Source organism: Thermobia domestica, chromosome 14, assembly GCF_964235325.1.
Source record: "Thermobia domestica chromosome 14, izTheDome1.hap1.1, whole genome shotgun sequence".
NCBI classification, from domain to species: Eukaryota; Metazoa; Arthropoda; class Insecta; order Zygentoma; family Lepismatidae; genus Thermobia; species Thermobia domestica.
This window is the reverse complement of record NC_137467.1, coordinates 176,541,768-176,566,008: the sequence shown is the minus strand read 5'-3', so window position 1 is coordinate 176,566,008 and position 24,241 is coordinate 176,541,768. Positions and strand designations below refer to the sequence as shown.

The 24,241-nt window shown below is 34.4% G+C and overlaps 1 protein-coding gene across 1 annotated transcript in view; it reads right to left on the bottom strand.

Annotated features, from left to right (window-relative positions):
* LOC145670492 (uncharacterized) overlaps positions 1-18,155 on the bottom strand; it is a 34,658-nt gene extending 16,503 nt beyond the window's left edge. The window contains exons 1-2 of the mRNA XM_081739219.1: positions 17,834-18,155; positions 9,282-9,831 (exon numbers count right to left, since the gene is read on the bottom strand). Of these exons, the coding sequence (XP_081595345.1) occupies positions 9,282-9,757 (476 nt within the window). The 5' untranslated portion in view covers positions 9,758-9,831; positions 17,834-18,155. The remainder of the gene's footprint in view (positions 1-9,281; positions 9,832-17,833) is intronic.
* Between the last annotated feature and the right edge of the window lie 6,086 nt (positions 18,156-24,241).

The window sequence follows — 24,241 nt, the reverse complement described above, 5'->3', positions numbered from 1 at the left end:
CTTCCTAAAAGAGAAGACAAGATTTGATTTGGCGGGTTGCAAAAAAGAGGAAACTTCTTGCTGATTGTGGAGTGCAAGAACATTACCAATACCTAATATAAACGTGTTTTTCAGAAAACACTAGCACCACACATTCTCACTCAGGGTCACCCTAGGGGGCTTCAAAATCCAAAAAGACTTTCATAAATATTCTCCATTTTTTAATTTTTTTTCCCTGTACGTCATAGAGGCAATAGTGTCGCCAGGTATTCTGCTTTAAGGGGGCTTGAACTATAACTCATTCCCTTATATTAATATAATAATAGTTGCTTTAACTTCTCAAAACAGTAAATAGACACGCTTGTTTTATAAAACACGACTTTTGCTCTTTATTTGGAAATAATACGCTCATTTTCAGAGTTTTTTGTAATTGTAATTTTAATCCGAGGGAAACTAAGAGTGTTCTTTTTTTCGTAAATGTCTTTGCTCAATATAACACGAAAAATTATTTAAGCGTTCTTTTGGGGGGGCTTGAGATCTGATTTGAGGGGTTAGAACCTCACTAAAAAGGGCCTGGCGACGCCACTGCATAGGGGCATGGACAATATTGCATTTGAAAGCTTTCTTTATTCTAAAGAGAACGACATACTAACCATACAATTCGAATAAAAAGTACCTTGTCCAGAAAGTTTAGACCTTATTTTTTTCCCCTGTTCGTATATAATCAAATAGGATAGGGAAATATTTTTTCCCAGGTGAATATCAAATATATGGGAATGGTATTATGCAAAACTATCATCAATACCCTAATGTATTTTCCAGGGTACATTAAGGCCGCGTGCTCTTACCCAGGGCCGCTCTAGAAGGCCCTAAACATCTACAAAGGGGTTTTTAAAGAAAATCTTCCCGATTTTTTTTTTTACAAATTTACCTCTCCGTGTATGTCATAGGACCATGGACAAGGTTCCATTTAGCAGATTGCCTTGTTTTGAAGAGAAAGACGTACTAATCATGCAATTAGGGTGAGTAGTGCTGACGCAGTAGCTACTTAACATAGACTTTCGAAACTCCTGGAAAAATCCCATCGTTAAAAGGATCCACCCCCACCCTGTTGCCGACCCCTAACCCACGGGGACTTTTAGTATGTTGTTTAAGACACTTCCCCCAACAATTGTGCCAAATTTCAGAACTACACGATTTTTTTTTCTAATCAGGGTTTTTTGGCCTTCGTTGACTGGACTAAAAGTAAGAGAGAAAAATTTTGATAGTAGAACTTAGATAAAATAGATTCTAATACTGACCTTTTGCCTGTTAAAAATTAATAAAAAGAACGTCCCGTACAAAACTCCGATGCCTATCACCATGTAATGATTTTGGTAGAGTCAATAATGGACCGATATTTTATCCCCTTCACCAATTTATTATAAAATTTGATAAGTACAAAAGGTCTTGTCTTTGATCACAAAGAGTACAATAGTGTTTTCTCGTTAATGTTCAAGTGAGAGAGAAATAAATAGGTGTTTTGCACGGTGCCCCTTCTCTCAAGGCAGTCCCCAAGGCACCTGCCGGTTCGGTGAGTCTGGAAGGATAGCCCTCTCAGCTCAAGGCAGCTTCGCGAGGCTTGGTTGTAGAAAGGACCCCATGTCCACTGCGACCTCACGGATGTGTAGGTGATTTCATCAGTTAGACGACTGATGCCGGGTCTCTCGGTGGTCCCAATTTTATTTGTCCTCTTCGGGTCCTTCCGTGAGGTTAGTTTTCTTTCGGTCTTTCTCGGCTTCTTTCTTGTCGGTTTCTTGTCTGCTAGGTTGTTTATAAACAATAGCACGTGTTGAGTTGACACGTGCGTCTGTCGTGATGTGGGGATCCTTACAATATGAAGCACTTTCTAATACCTATTTAAGCTTCCTTACTTTATTTTAATAATTATCTCGTATTTTTTCAATTGTATTTTATTCTTTCTCTCCCACCTTTAACATCTTCTGTATTAACCATAGACTACTCAACATATTTTTTCTAAATTTTCATCTGGTGTGTCCCTATCTCCATCATATATTTCTTTCAGAACACCTTTTCCAATCCTCTTTCTTTCTTCTGTGCTCCTTCTCCCCATCCCTCATCTACCTTCCTCTTAACTTTCACATCTCTTCCTCAATCTGTTCCTACTTTAAAATAAAACTGAAGGGAAGTCGTGACTGGGAGTTGTCGCTAAAGGAGCGGAAAATAAATTTAAATAGATCTCTTTTCGGAAGTCCGATATTAATTAACAAGTAAAGAAATATATGTAGAACAGCAAAAATAAAAATAAATATTTTAGTTTGTTTACTAGTTTCACGTATTGAAGTTGAAGTTATCCACAACCTGAAGTGTCACTTATTTCCGAATTACAACAATCATTTATCAATTCAGCACGAAGCAAAACCTAAAGTTGTAACGTGATGATATTTTGTTAGAGATAAAATATTGCAGGTTTGACCTAAGTACAAAGTAGTATCGAAACAGGATATTCAATTTCAAAAACCGAAGAAGCAGAATACCTAAATAAATGAATCGCAAGTTTCTATTAATTTATTCCTACCGGATCATATCGATTCTAAACGAAATTTAATCCTCTTAGATTCTCCTTCCGTGAGCTGACTGCTTCTCAAGAGTTCTTTGTAACATGGTCATTTTTAAGTTTAATGTCCTACACATATGCACCCAGACTAAGGGAGAGCAAGAGATTCGAGAAAATGCTGGAGAGGACAGCGGAAGAAAACGGAACTCTCGTCACTCACAAAGCACACTTTCCGGGATTTGAAATGGAACCAGCCAAAGCCCAGGTGCAGAAAATGATCACTCTAGCAGTGAGCAACAGTGGTTTACGTAACATGGTCGGTGTTCAAAGAAACGAGGAAATCACTCCTTAAAGCCGTGTCTAACGTTTTGAGCTGAAATCATCAGTCCCTATATAATAACATGGTGAACTTTTTTCCAAAATATTATGAAAACCATTTGTCTTATGCGGTTCAAACTTTTTCCAGAATACTACATGTTCACTTTTTTATTTTTAAACTAGCTCTTATAGTTCATTAATATTATATTTTAAAAATAAATGTGACAACGCTGGAAATAATATAAAAATAAACACAAATTCAGGTATTGGAGAATCAACAAGGTTTCTTTTCCTGCTCGTGAAGTTGCAGATACAATCTCTCCTGATTCATTAACACCATTGTTCCCCACTGATCTTCAAAAAGTTAGTAGGGGAGGGAAACAAGTTACGAAATGAGGAAAGATCGTTCATCTAACAATGTGGAGAATGGATATCTTCAAAGTTGTTAGTTGTCAATCTGATTATATGATTCGGAAAAAGAAAGGGTTGCGGTAGGCAAGACTGGCCGCTGTCAGTATTCAGACGTTATCTATCTACACATCTTTTTACTTGTATTTTATAATAAGACTTGTCAAAGAGGGTGAACTTTCTCTATTTTCATTTTCCAAGTATTTTTTATCCTAAATCTTATTTTTGCGAGGTGAAAAAAGAAGACACGACAGAAGGAACACAAAATTATTGTAAAAGCATTATCATCAATATTTTGCATTACAAAATAAGAAATTTTACTTAAAAAAAAACTTATAGCTTTAAAAGAAATATCTGGGAAAATGAAAGAACAAATCATGGCAATTTATTCGTGTGCGTAACAGTAATATACAAAATAAGTAAATAAATATTACAATTCTTTTGAGAGTCTAGATCATTTAGACCAGATATTGGTATTCCAAAGGCAAAAAAATGAAATATTTTTTACTTTTAACTGAAAACGTGATTTACAGAATTTTATACTATATTATGTATGTGTGTGAGTGTGTGTTTGTGTATTATGTAGTATTTTGACTCAGTTTCCTGATCAATGTTACGTAACTTCTTACGAATTTACAATTGCGTCACTTTTGAACAAAGATACGTTTATTCTTGTTTTCGCTACATAGTTCATAACACTTCATAATTTTAGAGAAAAATACCTGTAATGTGTATCACTTCCACTCTGCTGATTTATATAAAGAACCAATTACCGGTTGGTCGCAACCTGCAATTATTATTTTCCACTAAGGCATCTTATCAAACTCTCAATCAAATTTGGCCAACACATGAAAAGGAATGGCAATGTCGCAAAGTAGAATGATCACAAATATCATGGAATCAATAAAAATATATACACAGAAAGCTATATTGGTCCATATATCCACCCCGATTTGTTGACGATTTGCGGATGAAACATCGCAACCAAAATCTTACGGCCCACAGAGGCCCGTATCCAGGGGGGTCTAGAGGGAGCGGGCCCCATAATTTTTGCTGCCCCCCTTAAAATTTTCACGGTAGGCTTGCAAATGAACTATAATATGGTGAACTATCATATGGTTCGATTGGGCCCCCCTAATTTAAGCCTGCCCCCCTACATATTTGGCCTGGATACGAGCGTGGCGAAAATATAACATTAAGAAAATCTTGCCGGACGAAATCTAGCCTGGCCAGATCCTCGCGGGATAAATCTTAGCCATCTAAAAACTCGCGCGACCAAACCTTGTAATAGCGATATCTTCTGTATAGAATGTTTAAAATATATATTTAAAATATTCACTGTACACTTTGAAAATAATAATAATTATTATAAATAAATTACAAAACAGAACATAAGTGATTTTATTAATTTTTAAAAGAGGAAAAGAAAGATAAGTAGTTAGTTCCCGGCTTATGGGTCGAAAATAAATATTCACATTTCACGCTCACCATATAATTTAATTAAATAGGAAGACAGAACAACAATGAGGTAGCCACTTTTTTTTTATTTACGGATAAAACCTGTCAGCTCAGAAACGAAGAACTTATTTATGTAGGCGGATCACTTGTAACTCATGTAACTTAGATACAGTACTAAAAAGTTTGTCCCATCACCATGATATTGTTCTATATGAACAATGCAATGAACATACGTATTTAGTAAAATTATGAAGGGTAATTTGCATTTATGGACTAAAAATTATAAAAAATATGTTTTGATCAGTGGCGTATTTAGGGGCTATTGGCCTAATACCCACAGAAATAATTTCATTATTACGTTTTCACATCATATATACAACATAATGATGATACGAAAGAAATGAAGACCATTTATATACGTTTAAAATATCCAAGTCATTACATAATTTACTCCAATAATAAATGTGGTTTAAATATTCTTATGTCACATTATTCGTGGAACAATCGTGACGTGGAACGGTTATGAAAACTTCTAATTGAAATTAAGAAAAATATAAGACATGATTTTTTTTACACAAATTAACAAAACGGAGCAACAAAATTTCGAGACAAGAGCGAAAGAAGTCTTCAAGGATCAAGGCGAGACGAGACCTATTAAACATACGAGACGAGACACCCTTACTTCTCGTCTCGTCTCATGAGGAACATTATCTGAACGAAGCAGATATCATTCTTGCTTGTAGTGACTAGCTGGCAGGTGTTGGTGCATTTTTTGCATGAATAATCGATTTTAAGGCATATCAATCTCCAAGGATATCATAAATCTGTACGCTATTATTGGGTATTAGCCAACAATACGACGCTGTAGAATGCATTAGGTTATTTTTTAGAAATGAAATGAAATCTTTCAGTTATACATACCATGATTATACCAGATACACTAAAGGAGACTGTGATCATGAGAGTGAACGAAATGCTGTAATGAAAGTAGTGGGAGAAACGTGAGAACCCCAAGAAAACCCACGCACATGGCGTTTGTCCATCAGAAAACTCACTTGGCGCGAGCTGAAATCGAAACTCTCATCTCATACACCATAGGTGAGCACTTTACCACTGAGCCACCGTGGTCCCCGTTATTCTTCAGGGCATAATAACTGATGCAAAAAGAATTCTAGAAATTCCCATATTCTTGAACGGCACGAAAATAGATTTAATGAATAATATTTCTTCTATCTGGGTTTATTATACTTCCAAACTGTGTTATGAATAAGTATCGGAAGTCTAAAAGAACGGCTCCGCCTGCTGACAGGTATCAGGCCAAAAGCAGTAAGAGGTATTGAGAAGGATTTTCTGGAATAGATTTAGCGCCAAAAGAATAGGTTCAATCTCCTCCGTCAATCTTCTATAAAAATCGGAAGTGATAGAGATCGACTACTTACGGGTCATAAATCCTAGCGACAAGCGAGTTTAGGGAATTGATTCAACATCTCTCGAAAATGTGCCATTTCTACCCCTATCTTTCTATCAAAACCGGAACTGGTAGAAATTTACTACTACTTCCAGTTTCAATATTGATTTTCATAGATGAAATACGATAAGATATATCGAGAAGCAGTTTTCTGGGATCTATTCAGTAGCCCAAGAATAGGTTCCGTGTACGTCTCGTCCAACAACCTTATATTTAAACAATAAGTGGTAAAAATCGGCCAGAACCAGTTTCAACATTCATGGCCGTAAATCAAAGACGGAGAAAAACTAGGGACGAGAGGATTTTGGAAATGGATTCAACGTCAAGAAAATTTACCACCTCTACCCCTATCGCAGTATTAAAACCGGAAGTGGTAGAAATTAACTACTATTTCCGGTTTCAATATTGATTTTCATAGAGCAAAAACTGTCACAGAGCTCGAGAAGTGTTCGGGAATTCAAACGTCTCACGAATAAGCTTTCTTTCTACCGTTAATCCTGTATTGAAATCAGAAGTGGTAGGAATAAACCGTTTTCGGTTTTGACATGGATCGCTGTAAAAATAAATTGGTTGTTCATAGCGACAGTTTTCGAAAATCGATTGAGCTTCTCAAGAAAAATACCATCTTCACCTATCTCTCTCTACTGAAACCGGAAATGGTACAGCAATTTAGTCTTCTAATTTCAATATTGATCCCCATAGCTCCATATAGCTCCCTCGGGCCTATGTGGATAGCATACGCGTCTTTGGCGCGGGAGACCCGGGTTCGATTTCCGGTGGGAACTCGTGGTTCCTATTCCGTCGCTGTAGGTCTACGTCTCATATAGCCTAAGCTGAAATCAAACTAAAATTTAATCCATAGCTTCATAGAGCAAAATCGATAGGTGATATCAAGAAGTATTTTTTTTTATCATTATTAATGTTTACCCAGGATTTTCTTCTGTCCCTCCAGGCGAATATCAACAGGATGATATACTCTCCACATATGCTCTGCCTGATTTCCACATTTCTTTGCCTTTGTTGTTAATGTTTCGGTATAAAATGGCCTTTCGGCTCCATCTGACATTTCGTTTTCTAAAATAAATATTAATTACTACATTTAAATTTACTCGTCAGTTGTGTGTGTGTGTCTAAACAGCAGCGGTCTATTTCTCAAAACTACCCATCTTGCAATGTTTTTTGAGAATCCATCAAATATCATGAAGTAGAAATACTAAGGTAATAGAAAAATTCATTTCTAAGTACTATTGCTAACAATTATATTGTGCCAATTTTTTACAGTATATACAAGTGTAAAGTATTTTATTTTGAGAAGTTTCACACTTGTATTACAAGACGTACGCCCATGTAGTCTCAAGTTTGATTTAAAAAAAAGGGGAAAAAATGGATTCTCGATGCCATTCAAAACGCAGGTATGTAAATAAAATATATATAGTAAAAGAATCGTACGGACCGTTCTTTATTTTTACTCATTTTTAAATTTATTAGACAATTTTGAAAGAAATATACCTAACAGGCAGTAAGTACCAGCATTTAGTACATCGTTCGTTTTTCCAAAGACTTCTCTTTGAACTATATGTAAACTTTTGTCAGTTGATGCAACAAATAGGTAAGTTTGCTCTACAGTTCGAAACTGATTTTATAAGATGAACAGACTTCCCTTACTTGAAAACAACATAGACAGATTTTCTGAAACTTTGGTACGTTGTTAGCTGCAATATGCCTGTACAGGTAATTATTCCCGGAGATGTTTACGTAGAATCAAGGAAATCTTTACGATCTATGAAGAGAGAGAAAACAGACTTTGTTCTTATCTGCTGTCAATCTGCATTCCATCGGTTTCTTTTCCACGCGGACAACCCTAAGTTCACGCACGTGACTTAGCGGGGGCAGAAAATGAAAGAAATCTGCCTAATTAGCTTCCTACTTGCTGTTCTGCACTGTTGCAAAATGCAGCCAATATTTAAACAGCTTTTAAATGGAAGAAAATTAATTTTTAATTAGCGCGCTCTACTATTACCTTAGCAAGAAAAAGTAAGAGTGAACATACAATATTAATACTAATAAACATTTGGCAGAATTTTGTACTGTATAAAATAAATAGTTTTCATAAAATTTTGGAAAGAAATATGCCATGTTATTATATAGGGAAATCCTATCGCATTCCGAGTGTTGGACACAGCCTTAAGAGAAAAGATTATTTTGCCGCCAAATGTCACAAGCAAATAGCAAGAAAAGTCCCTTTATCTACAAGCTCTGCCCATAACAATACGATGAGACGATACCGATACGATGACAATATGATGAGACTTGCTATCATAAAACAAACTTCGAAGACAAGAATCTTTATCAGTTAATTTACTTAAGCCACATACTAAAATAAACTATACACAAAATATGAATTCCTGGTTCTCTAATAGGAGTTCGTTCGGAATAGCACTTAAAGAATATTAGAACAATGACAATATGTGAAAGGTTTACGTAACATAATTAGTAAAAATTCACTCGATAGTTTCTTCAGGTTATTCACATTTGCCATTATTTACTAGGGTGCCTGTATTAATACAAAAACACGAAATTTTGTTCCGTGACAATATTTTTAGTGAGACGAGAAAGCTATATATAAACCTCTGTGGTATTGTTTCATACAACAGTAAACACATTACCGTGTTTTCTACCCGAATCCTATTGCACTTAGTGATTCTGAAGATTTATAGTAAATAATCGTGACAGTTGACAGCAGTTTATATCTTGTTTAAAGAATTATTAAAGAGCTAATGATTCTAAGAAGAATTTCCCTTGATTTATGCAGAAGCGTGTCAGTATTCAATCCTTATACTCTAAGCTTGGTATAAAGAGCTTTATATAATTTTAGCGTTTGGTTTGGACTTTTACTTCAATGTCGAACTGTCTTACATCTTACAAAGGTAAGCATTAAATTCCGTTTTTCTATATATTTAAACGTTTCTGATTCCACTAACTCAGTTGAAAGTGAATGAAAAAGAGAAGAATATTTAAGTAAATATTGCAAGTATTGGAAACAAATGTTTATACAAAACAAAACTCTGATGAAATAAATGCATTTAAACATACCTGTTTGCCTGAGCATTGCTACATGCTTCTCGATTTTTTTCTTGCACGTTCTCTTCGAGATCGTTTCCATCTCGAATACTGCCAGGCGTATGACTGCTTGAAACTTCGGTGTTGTGTGTAAAAGCAGAGCGTTTAGGGATCATGTTATTCTGAAAACGATTGGCGTTTACAAGTACTTCATCCGGTGATAAACGCTCGACCAAACATATTGCATTAGAGGTTAGTTTCCAATCTGTTATTGTTACATCCTCGTTACATTCTGAAGCAATATTTACTCCTTTCCTTTCATTTCCACATTTCTTAGATTCCAAACGTATTGCAAGAGGATCTTGATCATCATTAGTGTAACTAGTACATAGTTTATAACTGCATTCTTCAAATGACCTTTTTTCTGTTTTCGGTTCAACTTGAATAGGAACGTTTTCTATCTTCACTTCAATTTTACTATAAGCGAAGTTGAATTCACGACAAGACATCGCGCTAACACAAAAACTGTTCACGTTGGAGATAGGAAACCTTCAGCACTTATGTCCAATGGCAGCAAACAAATCTGAAAGCAATAAGAAATTTATGTATTTTAACAAAATTGTTGAGCGGGCAAGAAGTGACATTTCCGGTGAAACGGTTTGACATCAGACTAGGTGTGTAATGGTACTGAAGCGAAGTATGTTAAAATACCCGAAATTTTGCTATTACTCAAACCAGAGTGTCGAAATATGGATAATATCCGAATGTTTTGCTATATTTTCTCTCTTCCTAAAGCAAAGCGTAATCACTTTTTTCTTCTACTTTACATACAAGTATCTTATAACATTAACTTATTTTTCTCCTATAATATTATGTTTTTGTTATAACTAATTACATTTTACGGAAATAGAATTCTTGTGTTTTCTTCTTTCCTGTTGAATTAAGGTTGCGAACTTTCAACGTAGTATAAGTGTTGTATGATAGAAAACACAAACACTAAAATGCATTTCTTAAATATAGTGTGGAAATCAATGTTATACAATTTTTCCACTTAAAAATAGATGACATTTTCAAGATGTACTGTATAATTTTAAAGACAGATTTGCTTGTTTTCTCCAGCCTTTCTCTATTATATAAGTACAGGTAATGTTAGCAGTTTCTACTTAAATTTTCTTGTTGTTGTATGTTTTAATTCGCTGATCTTACCTCTATCCATATTTTCTCTTATCCAATATTTCCTACTTGATTTCCATTTTTTGTTTCTTTCTTTGTTTTTGTTTTGTACAGTAGTGACCAGAAATAAATCAATCTTTCGCGCTAGCGGCACACAGGCAAAGCAGAGAATCCACAAAGCTCTTATATAAGGATGTAACGTGCTATACATATTCACTTAATATTTTTATAGTCCATTCCATACCTACCTTCAATTAACGAATGAACAAACGTATTACGAGTGAAAGTACGGTATATTATATTGAACTGAAGCATTTTATAAAAATGATATTCACATTTATGTTTTTTTGGTTTTGTAATGTAATGATGTGTCTCGATATTTAAAACATCAAATTCAATAGCACCAAATGTTAATACCGAAAAATCCTATTGGCATATATGCTAACGTCAAATTTAATTTCATTTGAAAAGTAAAGTAAAAAAGAACGAGAGAACAATGCTTTCTTTCTAACTAACCAAATTTTAAAAATAAATTTATATTACTAAAATAGACGTGTGTTCTTACTAATATGATTTTGCGATTTAAAAAGGTAACTTGCTTGCATGGAGAAAAGCTTTGTCTTGCAAATTATAAGAACCGTAAGACTAATTACGTTATTTTAAGATATTACGATTTACGTATAGGTTTTAAAGAATTTGCATGTCGAAAAATTTAAAATTCTTTGATTGTATTTTATATAACTAATAATATGAGTTTGTAAGTTCGATTTCCATTTGTACTAAAAAGTAGGGAAATTGTTGAGTATTGGGGCCCAAAACTAGCAAAAAGTAAGATGATTTACGGAACAAATGAGCTGATAGTAGTGTTGAAGCAGTCAAGAAATTATCGAACACTTTTTTTTTTTTTTTTTTTAGAGTAGTAGGGGATTTGTACAAACCATAAAGGCAAGTAGAAGTGATTTATGTGAGGAAAGAAACTGAATTGATTGTAACGAAGACAGAAAACAATGTACCCTGCGGGGCTCTACCCCGAGTTCACTCGCTAACGCTCGCTCGGCAATGTTGTCTGAATTTAATGCTGGTAACGTAAGTTAACGTATGAAACTATAAAACAACCGTATCGGAATAGAATATAGCCAAAAAGTAGGTGCAAAAAGCTGGCCCAGCAAAGCTAAAGAACAGCCAAATGTAGCAAAGTACTAATTTACAAATGATGAAAAGGAACCAATGTGTAAATTTACTATACAAATAAGCAATACTACCTAGGTATATTTATTTCTTCTTCTTTATAAATTTTGGTTTGAGTGAGACGTGACCTTTCGTACATTGCATCATAGTTGAAAGACAATCCCCATATGAACCATGAAAGCAGTTCCTTTCAGGTTAACAGTGAATGCCTCCTCCTATAATATCGACATCTCCGTGCAGTATTTCTCCGAGGAACACAACAATGATTACAGTGCTTTCATTTTTTTTTTCACCTTCAGGGAGAAATATTCTGAAATTATCACTCTTACAGTTAATTACTCGAATGCAATATTAACATTGATAGAGCTAATCATACAACATGGGGACATATATATATATATATATATATATATATATATATATATATATATATATAGAGAGAGAGAGAGAGAGAGAGAGAGAGAGAGAGAGGGAGAGAGAGGCAGTCAAAACCTATTTTATGTTTTCCTTCATAATTGTACAGTGTTAGCCATCTTTGATTATACCCTGACTTTTATATAATGTAATTAACTTTCGTAGATGTGAAAATGCACTGCCTAACTGTTCTGTTGCTGTTCTTATCTGATACCGACGTTTAACGGCAAAAGTGGCGAAATATGGCTTACGGTGTACTATCTCACGCTGAAATTTGGAACAGTAATTCCAACGAAATTACGGGTAGTCTCTTTTTACACAGATATTCTACGCGTTTCGGTAGTTTTAATAAATATCAGCATACTATATGAACTACCACCAGGAAAGTATATTTTGAATTTAGGAAAATTATTTGCAAGAGGTTGTACAAAAGAAGGGATCCTTGTAGGAAACTTTCATTTTTACGCAATTAATAGACTGGATTCAAAAGACCACATTGCCTTGCAACAAGTAGGATATTGCCTTGTGACCCAGCGAAATTTTCTGGAGAACAATGAGGATGTTAGAATACGAAAACTTTCCGTGTAACACTGACCTGAGTTATAAAACTATAAAGATGCATGATTATTTTTTACTTAACACTCAAAATAATTATTGCTAAAATATAATTCATTAACATTTTTTTTATTATTGTCCCATATAAGATTTGCGCATCGGGGCATTAAAGTATCTCACTTGGCATAGACAAAATACAAGAAGGCCTTCAGAAGAAATTGACGATAGCCTACAGACGAGTGCTTCTGCGTGTTTACAATAATAACTACAGTGCTAGTGATGGGCAGTGGGAATTTTCCTGGTGGGAAGGAATTTTAAAAATGGAAATATTCCAGGTTTTTTTTTCCTTGGCCAATAAATTCCCGTAGAGGAATTTATTTCAATTTCTTTACTTTATCTTGCAGATTATAAGAACCGTAAGACTAATTACGTTATTTTAAGATATTATTATTTACTTTTAGGTTTTAAAGAATTTTCATGTCGAAAAATTTAAAATTCTTTGATTGTATTTTATATAACTAATAATATGAGTTTTTAAGTTCCATTTCTATTTGCACTAAAAAGTAGGGTAATTGTTTAGTATTGGGGCCGAAAACTAGCAAAAATTAAGATGATTTACGGAACAAATGAGCTGATAGTAATGTTGAAGCAGTCAAGAAATTATCGAACACAAGTTTTTTTTTTTTTTTTAGAGCAGTATGGGATTTGTACAAACCATAAAGGTAAGTAGAAGTGATTTATGTGAGGAAAGAAAGTGAATTGATTGTAACAAAGACAGAAACAATGTACCCTGCGGGGCTCTACCCCGAGTTCACTCGCTAACGCTCGCTCGGCAATGTTGTCTGAATTTAATGCTGCTAACGTAAGTTAACGTATGAAACTATAAAACAACCGTATCGGAATAGAATATAGCCAAAAAGTAGGTGCAAATGTAGCAAAGTACTAATTTACAAATGATGAAAAGGAACCATTGTGTAAAGTAATGTAGAATTACGTAGAAATAGAGATGAAGTATTATTAATAAACCCTGAACCACAATTAGTAATAGACGTCTATCTTTCTAGGTCTCTGAGTCGAGCTTATGAAGCGGTATTCGGACTTCTCTTACATGTGGATTAAAGCATAAAATTTCCAGAAATAAGCAGGAAGAAAGGTCGTGTTTGGCAATACTACATGCACAATTGTAAAGATAAGAAAGCATCTTGCAAATATTGTGAATATCCATATTTATGCCCTAGTGTTGACAAAATGGTGGGACATGTCTCTTCTGGCAGTTACCCAACCTAATTTGTTTTTAACATTTAAAAATTCCATATGTTTATGGGCCATTCCATCGTCACGGGCAGGACGTTTACACTACATTTTTGATGCTTTAAAGTTGTATATTTCTAAAAGTACAACATAAATTCTGCTAATTGCATGATATATGAGCAGTACAGACTTAGGAGTATATGTAGCTGATGATTTCAGTATTTTTTTCCGTTTAGAGTAGAAAATATTAATCCCTAAACGTCTGTCACGGGCGGGACAAAAAAGAGAAGTGACTTTCGACACACCAAGTGAATGTTACAAAACTCTGTGAATTCTTAGCTCAAAATGTTTTTATTTAAACGGAAATGTATAAATGATGACATTTTTAAACAAACCTCACATAAGATAAATTTGCCAAATATTTATATTGATAAATAAACTAAACTTTACTGTGTCACGGGCAGGACACCGTGTGAATCAACATACAAAATCTCAATAAGAATGATTTCAAAAATGAAATAAAATCGAAAATAAGTCGATTTCTGCTGTTCTGTTATAGCATTGTACACAAATAATTATATTTAATTTACTTGAGGCTCGCTTTTATCACATAAAAATAATAATATGTCGTACACTTATTTCTCACCACCTACACTTTAGGAAATGGTTTTATTTGCCCATTTACACCTACCTTGTAGGGAAATTCGTACAAAACACTGTTTAGCAGTATATAAAATAGGTGCTGGTATCCAGTGCCCGTGCCGTGGGAAATCAGCGCCCGGGGCGAGAGTATACGACGCGTCGCGACGGCACCCAGTAAATATCAGTGACTTCGACAGACCAGCATCACCATGGTTGGCGCGACGCGTAAGAAAATTTTCAAAAATAAACCCTGCTTTTCCTTGATTTTGAGCACTTTTTAACACTTTTTTCCTTTCATTTTATATATATATTTTATTTTTTTCCTCCTGAATTTTGCGCCCCTTTATTTTGACGCCCGGGGCCGTCATCCCGCTCGCCCTTTCCCCCACGGCACGGCATTGCTGGTATCATGTATTATTTGATCGAAATGCACGTAAGACACATCTTTAACAGTATTGAAAATTTTTATCGCAATCGCTTACAGTTTTCATACGAATTTCCTTGACTTCTTCGTCCTCTTCCACTGGGCTTTGTGCGATAGTTGCATGTCTATGTTTTCTTTTTCTGTCCACTAGAAAAAAATTCCATCAACAAAAATGTTCCTTGTGTTATATCTTCAACAGCTGGTCTAACACAAGCTTTGTTAACATGCATCATCATTTTCAGAATCTGAATAAAAGTCTGTTAGAAATTTAAAGATTTTACACGGATGAAGCTCTGATTTAAAAGTTCGACGAACTACCAAATTTTCGCTGTCAAATTGCAGGAAAAAAACTGTTTTGATTGGAGACATTTAATTGACAAGAGCATTTTCCCATCTTTTCTTCAAAGCGTCTTTTTTTTTTTTTTTTTTAATTTCTGTTGATAATAAAGTACGGGACAAGAGTAAACGACCAAAAATACCATTAAAACTAATGGTATTTTTGATCGTTTTTTCTTGTCACGTACTTTAGTAGTAAAACATATTTTGAAACGAAGAGCTTAAAGCTGTTACGAAATCAGCAGCACATTCTACAATTACTTTCTTTTTTTTCACAAAGTTCCATACTGGCCTTTTTGTACGTACTCCAATCCCATCTACTTCTCCCTTGAAACGAACAAAAAGGTGACGTTGATGATAATATTTATATGACACTTATTTTAAATTAAAACATCATACTGACAGTAATAGATAATCCTCTATTTAAGTAAATAATATTCATGCTTAGAAAACTTTATTTTAGTGCACATGGAATCATTTTCTATCATGAATAACCAATGTATGCAAACTATCCAACCAGTAGCATGCCCACTGTCACGGGCAGGACAAGTTTTCAAATTGAAATAAATCGAAATATATTCTTAGCATTAGTCCAAAATTTGGTAAGTGTGAAGTACACGTGCAAATTGTTACTTCTACTAAGTACGAACCACATTCTCAAATTTAGTAATTCAGTACAATAACTTTTGGTAGTTTTCTGTCACGGGCAGGACACTCAAGTTGACGTTTATATCTTAATGATATTATAAACAATTTTTATCCTGTAAACACCTTTTCAACTGCAACTTGTAGCAAAAAGAAGCATCTTGAATAGCTCGAAGTTACTTCAGCTAAGCATGCACAATATACCGTAAAATGTTGCCGATTACAAGAATAAAAATTTCCTCGCAGCTGACATGTTACAAATTCACAACTTAGACTTAAAATTTTACGTGAATTCTAAGCATAAATAAGTTTTTCTTTGTGAAAAAGTAAGTTTCGTTTTATTTACCTCATATATATGTAAAAATCCATTGGTTTTGACAGTTTTCGAAAATTTGGGTTCAGGCTCACTTTCGCGTGGAATGGCCCTTATGTCAGTAATAGAGTCAAGTGTAGAAAATCCCCTTACATGTAAATTTAAACTTTTTAGCAGTTTAAAAGTATGTGGATTTACTATACGATTTTTTAAACATATTTACTTTCAAAGAACATATTGTAAATAAATATCCATTTATGAGTACTCTCTAAATATAATAAATTATTAATAAAATAGCGTAACATCGTTCAGAATATACATTCTAAAGACCGCTCTGCGGACAACAGTAATAATATACTGTAATATGAAAGCGAATTTAACTTTGAAATCATAATATAGTAATACAATACACTTTTATTTGTGATTGTACATAAATTCCCGGAAAATTCCCATTTTGGGGAATATTTCGAGTGAATATTCCCGAAAAATATATTCCCGGGAACTTGCCCATCAATACAGTACAAAATAATATAAACCAACCTGTGCAAACTAGCCAGTAAAAACACGAATGCTATCTACCGAGTGAGACAGGACGTAACCTGTGGGTGTGTGCTGAAGCGCGGAGGTTTCAAGCGAGCACGCGCGTCAGCCATTGTGAGTATGCGCGTGAACGACCGAAGCTGAAAGAAGTGAGTTTGGCAATGATAGGAGTTTTGAAAGCATTTGTCATAGTTTTGTACAAGTAATGCTTCTCTGATAAACATAAAATATAACTTGTGTACTGTGTGCACAAATACACCGCTGGTGGAAAGTAAGATCCTATAGTAATTTTTCGTATGCACTTACTTAGTTTATAAGTCGCAAAACACTTGTAATGACTTTACACCAACAACCGTATACTTATAAACCTAAAATACAAACGTATTTATTTGCATCTAATTCTATCGCCAGTAGAAATTTTTACTTATAACTATGTCTTTTCTGATAAACTTTACGGAGTATGTTTAGTACAAGGGGTCCAGGAGCACGTAAAAAAAAAAAAAAAAAAATTACAGGAGAAATGAGTGATGCAAGTACTTACACGTAACATAACATAACCAAATCTAATCTAACCTAACATGAACTAACGTAAGCTAACTTGAACTAACCTAAACTAACGTAATATTAGTAGAAATAAGCGAAATTCCATCATATTTCGGAATATTATGCGGGACTCCTACACTAATATAACATAAACTAAACTAACCTAACGTAACGTAAACTAGCCTAACCTAACTTAAACTAACCAACCTTACCCTAAACTAACTGAATGTAAACAGAAATTACGAAAATAGTAACATTTTTTTAGAAAAAAGAGCTGGACCCCTTCTGCTAAACATAGGCCAACTTTACAATACACGTTCCAGCTGCGCATCGTTATGTAGCACCGCTTTAAATGGGAATATTAAGAGTTGGGTAGGGTAGAGTAAAGCAAGACAGGGATAGGTAGATTACTCGTAGGATCTGGTTACCTTAGGACACGGACGCTTTGACCTATTGTCATAAAAATAATAGTTGTAATTTCTCGTTTCTGGGTGAGTATACCAGTTTGAGTGGGCATTCTAAAGTTAACCACTTCTTTTAAACATAATGGTAAAATTTTACCTGTCAATCTTCTAAAATGTGGCGCGCCAAATCTACACTAAAACCAATATAGTTTCACGTTGGCACATTATAAATTTATAATTTATATAAATTCATGTTGCTATATTTTCTTTTCCTTTTCTGCAGAAACACTAACGTTGATTGAAGTAAGTGCCTCACACTTGTAGTAAGTCCCACATGTAACCAATATAAAATTGTTTTACGTGTATCTCACAACGAAGATTTTTTTTTTTAATTAAAACTAAATTTCCCACATTTTAGACCTTCCTACGACTGGATGTCATTATCCTTACTCTCAACCAGTGATGCTAGGTCCATAAGTAAAATTTCCCTCAGGAATGCTTAAAATTCCCTTTTTATGATAAAATTTCCCTCATTTTGATCACTATATAGCATTATTGGGTATCTATGGATTATTTCATGTAATGACACCCTCAATCAGGTCGCGGAAGGCTTGGGAAAAAAAAAAAAGTTTGTCACTTTGTGGGATTCAGGAAAGAATGCCACCGTCTTTCGTCATACAGCCGCAGTGTTTGGTAACATAACATTTTTTGAAAAACTAAATTTCGCTACATTAAGCTTATATTCGTAAAATCTCCCTTTTCCCTCCTTAAAGAGTTCTTTGCTAAATCTGCAACTCCGCGGGAAATTTCCCTCAAACTAGCATCACTGGGTTGCACTATCGGGGAACAGTACGAGCAAATCATGTCATGTGAGAATTAAAAAAAAAAAAAAATGAATTTTCAATGTGGAAGTCTGAAAAAAACCCTTGTGGCATGGGAACGGCCCCTATGTGTGAATTAACCTTAACTTTTTTCTGAATATTGGACATATGCACATAAAATGTCTCAACCTTCGTTGTCAGTACTTCTTTCTCACTTCAGTCAGTAATGCCACGTATTCAGTCTGAACTTTTCCGCAAGAAAGCACAGAATTTCCCTTACAATTTTAATCTTACCCACATCTGAAATAATTTTATGGAAACAAAATAGAATAAATGAATAGATATTACAAATCTGTTCAATATCTTACAATTAAATAAAATGGAATAATTTAGTTTCCAGGCGTGAGGTATAATCAGCAACGAAACATATTCAATCTATATATCAATCGATTCAGCTTGACAAAACAAATCGATCGATACCAAATTTAACTACTTCCGGTTAACCACTTCCGGTTTACTCAGCCTCATTTAGTTTCCGGGGGTGAGGTATATCAGCAGCGAAACATATACAATCTATATATTAATCGATTCAGATTGACAAAATAAATCGATCGATACCAAATTTAACTACTTCCGGTTTACTGAGCCTAATGTAGTTCCCGGGGGTGGGGTATAATCAGCAACGAAACGTATACAATGTATATGTCAATCGATTCAGCTTTACAAAACAAATCCATCGATACCTAATTTAACTACTTCCGAACAACCACCTCCGGTTTACTGCGTCTAATTTCGTTTCCAGGGATGGAGTATAATCAGCAACGAACAATCTGTATATCAATTGACTCATCTCGACCAAGCAAATCGATCGATACAGATTTTAACTTCTTCCGGTTAGCTTTATTTTTTCGCTCTTTTCTTTTTGTGTATTTCTAATTTTTCTTTTTGTCAGAAATGTTTTAAAATAAATATAAATCTCGTAAACTTAACTAAGAAAGTCGTGTGCCTTCAAAGAAACAATTGTTTTTAGGACAACTGTTAAACAATAATATGAGCATGTTCTTAGCAAAGTCAACATTTAAGAATTATATTATCTATTGTTTTTATTGAACTTTTAAAAAAATGAAATATCGGTGTGAATTGGCTCACCCAACTTTTATTTTTATATAACCTTTAAGATTTTTTGGAAATAAAATATTTTCTCTTGAAGCCACTCAATAAGAAAGGAGAAATAAACAATTTGGTTGTTTTGAATTATAAATTTAAAAGCAGAGAAAGTAGTATGAAGACCAGTGTGAAAGTAATCACGAAATATATCTTCAAACGTATTCTTTTGTGTTTTGAAAAAGGGATTTTTATCTTCAAAACAATCAACAACAGATAAATCTCTCTATTTTTCCAAACAAACAATATATATATATATATATATATATATATATATATATATATATATATATATATATATATATATATATATATATATATATTCAAAATAACAAATAACAAAAAAATTAGTTTTTGCTTTGATCCGAAATATGACGGTGTTACCAGAGTAAACAATAAAAAATCGTTGTCTTAATTCAACTCAATTTTAACACAGGGTAGTGGTTCCAGCGTTACTACCACTATACGGTGCTAGTTCGACACATACGCCGCAGTGTTGGCGTTTAAGACAGGGGGTGTGTTACGTCATTAACACACAACCGGTGTTGAGCCGTGCCGTAAGCGTTAATGAACCACAGAATTACTCCCCAAAAATATGTTAAATCGCCTATATGCGTAATGTGTTTACATTATTCTGAGTCTAAAAAACACTTTAAACAATTAAAAAAACATACTCCAGGAGGGGGGGCACGAACCACCTACCTTTCAATTACTAGCAGCGTACTCTTCGACTTGGCCACGAAGGCGATGAAGAAAACGTCGCTTGTAGAGGGATAAATTGTTGAGGTCTTTTGAATTTGGCTAATCAGATTGCTCCCTTAAACCGCGTGTTTTCGACGATAACCGTTCGCGATAAAATAAAATCTGCTCGCCATGTAGACCTAATTTTATAACAAAATGATGACTGTCTATTTACTTTATTTTATAGTTCTTCCATATTCACTTTCAAATGATCGGCGGTAGCTGCCATCTAATAAAGTTGATGCGTTTGTTGCTTTTAGTACACAATCGCTTAGAAAAAGAAACAATAAATGCATCAAATGTGGAAGATGAATTTAGATCACCTAAATGGCACATGTCTAGCACATCTTGTGTTGTTAGTTTGTTTTTTTCAGAAACATTACGTAATACAATTGAAAACACATCGCGCAGTTTGCATTTTGAAATTTTGTGTATACGTGGATTTGTTTAAGTTTCTCTTTCTACTGTGTTTGTCTGTAGCTGCAATTCATAAGCCTTTATAATTACATGCCCAACATATTTGGCAATCACGCAGAAAACAACACCGAAGATTCTACACTTGTGTTAATTTAACACACAGGCTGTGTGTCATTTCAACTACCGGCATTTGACACACAACTCCAAATGGAGAGTGGGTTGCTCTAACCACTAATTTGTGTTATATTTTAACACAATCATGTTAACACATAGGCATGTCGTTCAAATAACACAACGATTTTTTACAGTGTGAAGTTTCATCACCCATTTCTTTTGTAAACACTTTTTATGTTTTTCGAAAACTGTTTTTCCTTCAAAATAATCAACAATCGAACATCAAACAATTGATTTTGGTTTTCAATCGAAATTTGTCAGTATAGGAACCTGGCTAAATTTGGCCACATCTCAGCTTTATTTTGTAAATATCTTCTTACTATTTTCGAAACAAGCTATTTTTTTCTTCAAATCAATTAATACGAAACAGAAAACAAATGATTAGCTTTACTTTTAAAGCAAAATTTTTAAAGTATTGGAGAGGCCAGTGTGAGGTTGCCTTGTAACTCCCTCGATTATTGGATAAATATCTCATTACGTTTTTCGAAAGAAACGATTTTTATTTCAAACCAATCAATAACAAACGAAAAACAAACTCTTGACTTCGTTTTTAATCAAAATTTGAAAGTAAGAGGGGCCAGTGTGAAGTTGCTCCCAAAAAACTATATTTTGTAACCCTTACTTTTTTTAAAACTTTTTTTAAAACTTTTTTAAACTTTCTTCAAAACAATCAATATCAAACGAAACACAAATGATTGGCTTCGATTTCGAATTGATATTTGAAAGTACTGGGTCAGTGTAAAGTTATCCTTCCCCCTCAACTTTATTTTGTAAATATCTCTTTATTTTTTCGAAACAAATGAGTGTTTCTTTAAAACAATCAAAACAAAAGATTTTGGTATCGAAACGAAATATGAAAGCAAGGGCTAACTTCACGTAGATGTAGATGAAATGTAACTACATAACCAAAATAAAAACATCGAAATTCCTAATGTTCTATGTTCATATAATGCTTTTTCATGTTTCTGTGTTGTTCTTAAGCAAAAAGGCCTGTTAACTAACTAACTCTATGGACTATAGAGGGTGAAGGTTGAATGCTGCATTTACAAAAACTCTCCGTTCACTTCTCTCCTTAGGCAACAGAATCCAGTTTGTTCTTTATACTCCAATTTTGCGAGATACGTCTTAATATTTTCCTCTTATCCTCACCTAGGATCTTCCTATTGGTCTTTCTCCAATTGAATTCAGCTACACGACCTGCCCACTTGAGCTACCTAGATTTCATAACCTTAACAATGTTTGGTAAACAATATAAGTTATGCAGTTCCTCGTTATGAAATTTCCGCCATTTCCCATTTCTGTCGTTCTTGGCACCGAATATTCACCTACGGATTTTATTCTCCAATACTCTCAGTCTGTGTTCTTCTCTCAGAGTAAGCGACCAGTTTCAAAACCATACAGTACAACAGGGAAGATTATCGTTTTGTAGATGTTAAGCTTCAAAATCTACGACAGAATTCTTGAAGATAAGAGATTATGATCTGAATAATAACACAAATTCCCAGCTTTCAGTCGAGATCTTATTTCTTCGTAGATATCGCTTTGGTCTGTTAATATTGATCCTACCCTGACAGCCCAATTATATAGCAAGCATATGCCTATCATGTTCCCTCAAGGAAATGTACAAGGAAATGTGCCCAGTATTTGCCTTATGTACCTATGAGAGAGAAACCAAATTAATGGCAAGTGATAGTAACAGTCTATGTCCGCCCCTAAGAACATGCCTCATATGTACCTAGGAAACTTACATAGTATGTTCCAAGTAGGTTCCCCGTGCCGCAAGCATCAATGAGCCACATAATTATTCACCCAAAATATGTTAAATCGCCTATATGCGTAAAATGTTTCCATTAAGGTAAGCCTAAAAACACTTTAACCAAGCAAAAAATGTGCCTCAGGGTGAGCGTGAACCACCAACCATTTGATTACTGGGCGCGTTCTCTTCCGACATGACCACGAAGTCGATGGGGAAAATGTTGCTTGTAGAGGGATAAATCCTTGAGGTCTTTTTAATTTGGCTGGTCAGAGTGCTGTTGTAACCCTGTATATTCGACGATAAACATTTGGCATCAGATAAAATCCGCTCGCAATGTAATTTTATAGCAAAATGACGCGCATCTCTTTACTTTATTTCATGGTTCTTCCATTTTCACTTTCAAATGATCGGCGACAGTTGGTATCTAAAGAAATATAATTCTTTATCTCTAACTACGTAAATAATTAATTGTTCACATATGTATGAAAGATTCATCTTAATTTTTATTCATCACTTATGTCATTTCTTTCTTCTACATTCATCTCCCAAATTTCATGCATTTGTTGCATCTTTTCTCTAAGCGATTGTGTACTAGGACAGAAAGTGGAGCAAAAAGCTCGAGAAACCGTTGACTATTACTGCGCATGAGCAAATGCAAAGAGCTGACTGTCATTCGTATATCGCTGCAGATATCAATTATGTCATAAGTATCTGAAAAAGTATGCACCTAAAGTAAGTATCTCGAACATGAAAGATATAGGTCCCAAGTGACGATATAAAATCAAATGATTATCACAGCGCAAAACTGAACCAGGTATATAAATGCTACATTTGTGGTACATAGTCGCAAATATCAATTAGGTGTAACAAGCACCTAAAACCTTAGCTAGCTGAAGTACATACTTAGCACATGAATACCATATATACCAAGTGTTGCGTACCTAAAAAGTAGTTGAGACACATAAATGGCACATGCCTGGCACATCTTGTGCTGTTATAGTAGATATTTGAAAGTATCCCTTTATTGAAATAATTCTTTGAATTTTTACATTTCCATAACCTGACCCCGGAAAACAAATTAGACTTAGTAAACGAGAACTGGTTAACCGGAAGTAGTTAAATTTGGTATCGATCGATTTGTTTTGTCAAGCTGAATAGATTGATATATAGATTGTACATGTTTCGTTGCTGATTTTATCCCACCCCGGAAACTAAACTAGGCTCAGTAAACCGGAAGTAGTTAAATTTGGTATCAATCGACTTGCTCTGTCAAGCTTGTAACATTTCTCCAAGGAAAAAAAAAGAGAACTTTAGTCTGGACACTGAAACAGCTGATTAGTTATTTCCGCATACAGTTAGGAACTATGATATGTGTTAGTAGGTCAGGTTCAATGAACATCGTGTTTCGTTTGTTCATCGAGAGTTAACAGCGCCACCTATGAACTGTGGTAGAAATGTCAACCTCCCATTAGGTCAGAACAGAAGAAAAGGT